At 43.9% G+C, this 7,140-nt stretch overlaps 2 protein-coding genes across 2 annotated transcripts in view; one reads left to right on the top strand and one right to left on the bottom strand.

Annotated features, from left to right (window-relative positions):
• Nucleotides 1-1,746, top strand: part of cav4a (caveolin 4a) — a 2,489-nt gene extending 743 nt beyond the window's left edge. The window contains exons 2-3 of the mRNA XM_030375842.1: nt 178-365; nt 775-1,746. Of these exons, the coding sequence (XP_030231702.1) occupies nt 178-365; nt 775-925 (339 nt within the window). The 3' untranslated portion in view covers nt 926-1,746. The remainder of the gene's footprint in view (nt 1-177; nt 366-774) is intronic.
• A 377-nt stretch (nt 1,747-2,123) lies between these two features.
• On the bottom strand, nt 2,124-6,141 carry oxtrb (oxytocin receptor b). The gene is made up of 2 exons (XM_030375841.1): nt 4,905-6,141; nt 2,124-3,390 (listed from the first exon to the last, which is right to left on the bottom strand). Exons 1-2 carry the CDS (start codon nt 5,830-5,832, stop codon nt 3,125-3,127), a joined length of 1,194 nt encoding a protein of 397 aa, XP_030231701.1. The 5' UTR covers nt 5,833-6,141; the 3' UTR covers nt 2,124-3,124.
• Between the last annotated feature and the right edge of the window lie 999 nt (nt 6,142-7,140).

Genomic DNA, 7,140 nt, shown 5'->3' with positions numbered 1-7,140 from the left:
CCTTTTGGTTTATGGTTCTCCAGCCCAGGCTCTGAGCCGTCGTAACATAGTGGGACAGTGTGGATAGTGCTTGGTTCCAGATTCAATCCCACAGCCCGGGTGCTCCTGAATGCATGGATCCGGGTGGCGAGCACCACGCCATCTCTCGCCTGCTGACCCACGTCACTCTCCTCCAAGGTGTCGTTTGAGGACGTGATCGCCGAGCCGCTGTCGGCCCGCAGCACGGACAAGGTGTGGTTCTGGAGCAACGCCCTGTTCGAGGTGTGCCGGGTGTGGGTGTACAGGGTGGTCAGCCTGCTGCTGGCACTGCCCATGGCCTTCCTCTCGGGCCTGCTCTTCGCCCTGCTCAGCTGCTTCCACATCTGGTGGGTCAACCCGGACAAGATAATCCTGGATCCATCGGTTGATTGATTCTTTATGAGATTCTTTATTTGACACCTTTTTTTTTGTGTGTGTGTGTGTGTGCGTGTGTGTGTACGTGTGTGTTTGCATGTGTGCGCATGTCTGTTTGTGTGGGTCTTCATATGTGTGTGTGTGGGTCTGTGTGTGCGTGTGTGTGTTTGAATGTGTGTGTGTGTGTGCGTGTGTGTGAGTTTGTGTGTGTGTATGGATCTGTGTGCGTGCATGTATCTGTGAATATATTTGTGGAAATGTCTGCGTGCGTATCTGTGCAAGTTTGTGTGTGTGTGTGTGTGTGTGTGTGTGTGTGTGTGTGTGTGTGTGTGTGTGTGTGTGTGTGTGTGTGCTTCCCCCATGCGCCCCCCCCACCCCCAGGATGGTCCAGCCCTGTACGCGGTACACGCTCATCCTCAGCTACTGGCTGCAGTGCCTGTGGGCCGTGCTGCTGGAGCTGCTCTGCCGGCCCCTGTTCACCAGTGCCGGGAGGTGCTGCGGGGCCTTCAGCGTCCACCTGGCGGACGAGTGAGCTCCAGGGGCCACAGCCAAGAAAAAAGCCATGCTTCAGCCAGCCCGGGGCCGCGGATGTATACAGACCACGACGTGACGTCTGCTCACATCCCCTCTGCTCCACCCCCTTTGTTGTGATGTCATTGGTGGTGGAGGAGGGGGAGGATTTGTATGGATGCACGGAAAAGGGCGTGTCCGATTCACTGAACTTCCTGGTTGTACAGATAGTAAGAAGAGGCGTGGCCGATATCATTTTTTTTAATGTTTTTTGCTCCTCCGTTGTTTTGACTTGTGACCGGTAAGTGGGATGAGGTCCTGAAGGCGTGTGATGCTTATCGTTCTGTTTACCTTTTGTGTTGAGCTGCCATAGACCCCTTCTCATTGGACGCTTTGAGTTTACTCTGCAAAATAGGCATATTTTTATGTAATTTGATAGTATATAAGTGGTCAAATTACTCACAGTTTCATACATCTTGACTTGAGTCTGCTAGCCTTTGACACTGTTTGATGTCAATGAGATTTTACTTATTATTGCTGAAATATTGGAGACAAATTTCCATTAGACCCACAAATGCACATTGAATTTTTTCTACACTGATCAAGGTTGAAATCTTTTTTGTGTGTTGTTATGGTCACTCAATATCACTGTTATCCTTCATTCAGCATGCTATCTTGTTGTATTTTCAATGCATAATTGTCATCTTGCAAAATATTGTCATATATCTTGTTAAATATTACATGAATTCACTTTTAGTTATTTTATTTTTAATTAGTGTTTTATTTTTACTTTGTAAATATACAAGTACGTCTATGATATAAAATATTATTAATATAATGAAAGCGGAATTGACTACTTTAAAAAACAGAACAAGACACCTGTCACTTTTGGTTGGACTGGAAAACTTATGCATTAATATAGTCTGCTCAACAGCGCCTCTTCCGGTCACAATGTGAATATCTACATGCAGTGAACATACAGGAGTGGCCTTTATAAATAGCACGGTACACAGCATTAATGTACTAATGTATAGTGCAACATGAAACTTTCCCCCCATATAGGTTACTGTCCCGATGTAACCTATGCAACCTTTTCTGGACCTTTGTATAGGCTTTATATTTCAACATACATTTAATTTTAAGAAGTTACGTTCATGTGTAAAGCCCTTCATCACTTGATGTCTCATAGGACTTCACAGTCCCATATTTAGTTGGATAAGAATGCACCCCTTGACCCCAAGTCTCAAATACAAACAGCAGCTCCATCCACTCTACATGGTGGCAGATATTTTGGATCCATCCACAAGGGGTATTCGATTCTAACCTATATAGATCTATATATGTAGACGCCATGCAAAGGCTGAGGAAGTAAACAGTGGAGCTGTGGTTTATCTGCACAAAAAGCACTATATCGTATACGTTTCTCGACTGATTAAATATAAATATCATCATAAGGCATTTGTGTTGATATTGAAAATAATCATTGGACCTTGAGAGAAGTTATGTTAGAACTATATTTTATTTGTGCATAACATTGAAAGAATTAAATAACGGTGAAGAAGTGGGGACAAGTATGTCTCTGGGAAAGGTTTAAGGTGCGGGTAAAACAATTGAAAAAGTGGATTGCATATTGAAATAATCAATAGTATCATTAAAGATAAATCAGGGCTGTAATGATAGTATACCATCCACATGAAACAAGCCCTTTTGAATGGTTATCAGTTGATCTATCAATCAACTTACGTATAAGTTGATTTAGGCCTACTTATGACTTCTTACTTACTTATTCATATATGTATTCATTACAAATACACACATGCATTAGACACACAGGGCTAGGAACTGTTATCATTTATACACTCATCACTCAAAGTACACTTATCAAAACTAAAACTTAAAAATGTTTTGTCACACCATTTGATGAATGATAAAATAATACCAAGTATTTTTTTTTTAAAGTAAACCTACTGAGTTGTTTTCGATCATGCAGTGCAGAAAAATATATTTTCAGAACGCAATGTAATCTCCGGGAGATGGTCCTCACTTTTTGAATACACAGATGCAATTAATACCCCCTCCCTGTAAGACCAAAGACAGAACAACAAAACCAGTTGCCGTGCTTACAATAGTCAAGATTAGATCTAGGTCTTAGCAGCCTACAAGGTGCCCTGTCTGCCTAATGTCTGGGACTCTGCAGACATCAACATAGCATTGACTGTAATCAGCGGATCTGTGCTGGGACTCCCGTGCTGGACGTGTGCGTGAGGCTTCTCTGGCTGCTGGCGTTCTTCATAACGAAGTTGGTGCTGGTCCGGGGGGTGAACTGCCGCCCGCAGCCACCAGAGGTCGCACTCAGGTATCTCCCCGAGCAACAGCCTACACACCGCAGCAGATCACGGAACAGGTGGCCCGCAAAGAACATGTAAATCCAGGGGTTGCAGCAACTGTTGAGGCTGGCCAATAGCATGGCGATGATGAAAGCCGTGTCTGAATAGGGGAGCAAGGGTGAAATTGGCGTTAATGGTGACAAACTGTACTGTACGTACTAATCAGGTCAGCTCGGCTGTTTATCTAACATCGATCAAGATTGGATGACATTCGTCAAATGTTGCAATGTTGCACGAAGATACAAGACAGTTAGAGCTACTTTTCAGCGTAGAAAGGCTAATGTTAACCCCTATCTCCAGATGGAGTAAGGAGGGCCCTTGAGACAGGTGGTGTCCATTCCATGTTATAGCTGGACAGACTCCAGACTCACCTCTTTAGAATATATCTTCAAACAATAAAAGGATATGGTGTCACGCTGCGGTTTTCCCTGTGTCTAATATATTGAGGAGAATGAATTACAGTGAAACGTACAGGATACAGACTCGCTGTGGTAGTAAAAACACACTTCACTGTGTGATTGTGTTGGATTACAAATGTGGAGCATGATGGAGAAGCAGTGAGGAACAAGCCATCCAAAACAGTTTAGAAGACAGCCGTTGAATAATCACACATGTCCACTTCAATAAAGTAGAATTTGATTTCAGGCTGCTGTTATTTTTTATATTTTAAGCGAAATGCTCGGGCATCACTTTTTTTTATTTTTGGCAACAGCTGCCGGAATGGAAACGAAATGGGATGCCTTTGCAATAATGTTTTGAAGTATTGCGAGAGCTGTGTTGTCTACTTTCCATAGAGATATATGAACTTTACAAGAGCCGTGTCTTATTTCCTTCAGAGGATACTAGATCTGCCAATCTTTGCAGAACTCATTGCCCTTCACTTAAGGGGGCGTGCCCTTTAGATAAGAGGACATTATCTAGTGGATTTATGTGGTTCGGGGGAAATGGTCCGGAGTCGCCTGGGAGACCTTAAGCCCTCTTTGATGTGCTTGTTTTTCTGCGTGGGCTCCTTGTGCATATGATGACTTTAGTGACTGGACTGAACACATTAAGTTTGGGATCTTATACAATACAAAATATAATAACAGTAAACATGTGTTTCTTTGGACCCATTGTGGATCATCTATGCGGTGCTCATGAGGAAGATTTATTTCAAATATTCTGATGAACATAGCTCAAACAAATTGTTTTTGTGTTGGTTCTGGTCTCAGAGCCAAAACAGCCATATTTGGTTGTCAATGCTTTAATTATGAAGTACATGCATAGTGTTGTTGTTTAGACTATATTCAAGTCAGAAACTATTCGATTCCATTGCCATCTGGATTTGAAGTGGGGGCTGGAAAAAGTGTGTAGGTGTTTTGACACGCACCCCAGTTGGGTTTGGTTCAAAACCCAATGTCCACAATCCCCCTGCAGGGCACCATTACGCAAGTTGCTGACCTTGCCAAAAGACGCAAACGATAAAACAGTATAATTTCAATAAAAAATGATCGAGGAACCACATTTATTGTCTCTATAAAATAAAACTATTTAAAATATAGTTTTTGAGGTCTGCATAGAAACGAAATAACATCATCAACAACAACAGGTTTGCAGCAGCGAGGTATAGGCTACCTTCTCGTGGCGCAGCGGGGTCCCACGCGGACCACATCTGCACAAAGAAGAAGGGCGTCCAGCACACGATGTAGGCCACCACTATGACAAACGTCATTTTCACGGTGCGAATCTTAGCCTCGGAAATGAGCCTGACACTGCTCACCCGAGACAGGAGCACTGTGTCCTTGCGTGCCTGCGGATTGAGCGGCGCGCACTGACCTCCTCGGATTGTTTTCAACCTGAAGTTCTGCCATATTTTAAAGGTGATCAAGCCATAGCAGATGCTCAGTATGGCGACCGGAATGATGTAAATTGCGAGGGTCATCCACGTGATGTACGCCTTGGCACCCCACGGCTGAACGAAGTCCCCCCAACAGTCGTGCACCCCTTCTCCCACCTCCCGCAGCGAGAAGATGTACATCTGAGGGGTGCTGAACGCCAAGCTGAGGGTCCAGGAGGTCACGATGTGGAAGCGGTGTCTCCCGGTGCGCAAAGAGCGCAGCGGCTGGCATATGGCTAAACACCTGTCTACGGACATGACCACCAGCATGTAGGTGGACGCGAACATGCCGACCACCTGCAGGTATTTGACCAACCTGCACAGGACGTCCGGACCATAGAAGCGGAAAGTGATGTCCCAGATAAGTTGTGGCAGGACCTGAAAGAACGCGACCACCAGGTCGGCGATGCTCAGATGCTTCATGAAGTAATACATCCGAGACGCGCGGTGTTTGCTGGTGTGGATGCCCAGAAGCACGCACAGGTTTCCCACCACAGCCAAGAGGAGCACCAAGAACAGAACGGTCACTTCCACTTTGGCCACTTCTTCGTTTCGTTTTAAGGGATTCCATGTTTTGTTTCTCGATTCGGTGAGGTTTTTACGGCTTGAGTTGCTCCACGAAATATTGATGAGACACATGCCCTGCTCCCGTGGAAAGTCATCCATGGTCGTGCGTAAAAGCGCCACTGCGGCGCACGCCAAAGTCCAGTCACATCACAAACCCAAATGACCAGTTTAGGCTCCGGCACTCAATGCCTCGTGCCCACTTTAATGGAACCACTTCTCTACCGACTAAAGGTTAAAACACAATACGTTGCAAACGGGTGAGTTTAATTTATAACATACGGTCAAGTTCGTATAACCCTGCGTAAAACAAAGAAGCCGACGAAAAAATCCTTTCAAATATAGTCGCTTCAAAAGATAAAAGTGTACATCACCACCTGCAGCCTTCAAGCTTTCTGCAGACGCATTTGCTCCAACTATTGCACATTCATGCCAATTTGAGTTGCCGCAGTCCACATTTCCCACCCCCAACCCCTCCCCACAACTAAATGTAGACTATCCCATAATCCCAACAAAGCCTGCACGGGAACACTGGCTAGAGAAAACACTCAAACGACGAAAGCCAAGATTTATTTCAGAAGTTTGAAATACATTTTCAGAAGTTTGTTTTTTATTGTTGCATTGCCGTTTTATTGTTTTATCACATGCTTCTACCATATCATATTGGAAGTGGTTCTCATTTTACATGCTGCTTTAAATCAAATATATAGACAGTGTGAAAAAATATTTCTGATGAGCAAGCTGGGGTTAGACGACATACACTGCAGTGGTACCTAGGCTACATACTGCAGACATCGGGGGTTGAAGCCACAACCTTTTGGCTTGGAGTCAACAAGCCGGATCCGGCCCTCCGCTGAATTGTATGAAACGGGGCTCTTATGTTCTCTTCCACAGTCCAGAGACGGTATTGCTGTTACACCATCAACCTGTTCAATGTCACCAGCTAGCTACTTGATGGCTGTTTTAAACAGGCCTTCTGGAAATCAATGCAAAGCTTTGACTTTCTCAGTTGAAGCTCTCAAACTTCTCAGCTTAGCCTATATTATGTGAGCCATGCACTTTACATGTCTGGATCACAAATGTTGGGTATGCGCTAGGGCCGTGCAATTAATCAAATTTGGATTGTGATTTCGATTTTTGGGTCAAAGGATCTCCAAACTAATATAATCAAGGTTAAACATTATTATTGTTTTTTGCATAATGTAACCCCAACCACTAGGCTAATTCTACATAATGATACTTTTTACTGCATTGACTAATCTTAATTAATGTATCCTTATTGTAAAATGTGACCAATAGGTGCAACCGTTATTTCTGAAACATGCAATACATATTTCATGGTAGAATTTTTAAGTATTCTGCTTCTTGATACTAACACTAATTACTAACAACAACTTAATTAATCAGGAA

This window comes from Gadus morhua, chromosome 13 (assembly GCF_902167405.1).
Source record: "Gadus morhua chromosome 13, gadMor3.0, whole genome shotgun sequence".
Taxonomy (NCBI): Eukaryota; Metazoa; Chordata; class Actinopteri; order Gadiformes; family Gadidae; genus Gadus; species Gadus morhua.
This window is presented reverse-complemented; position numbering and strand designations above follow the sequence as displayed.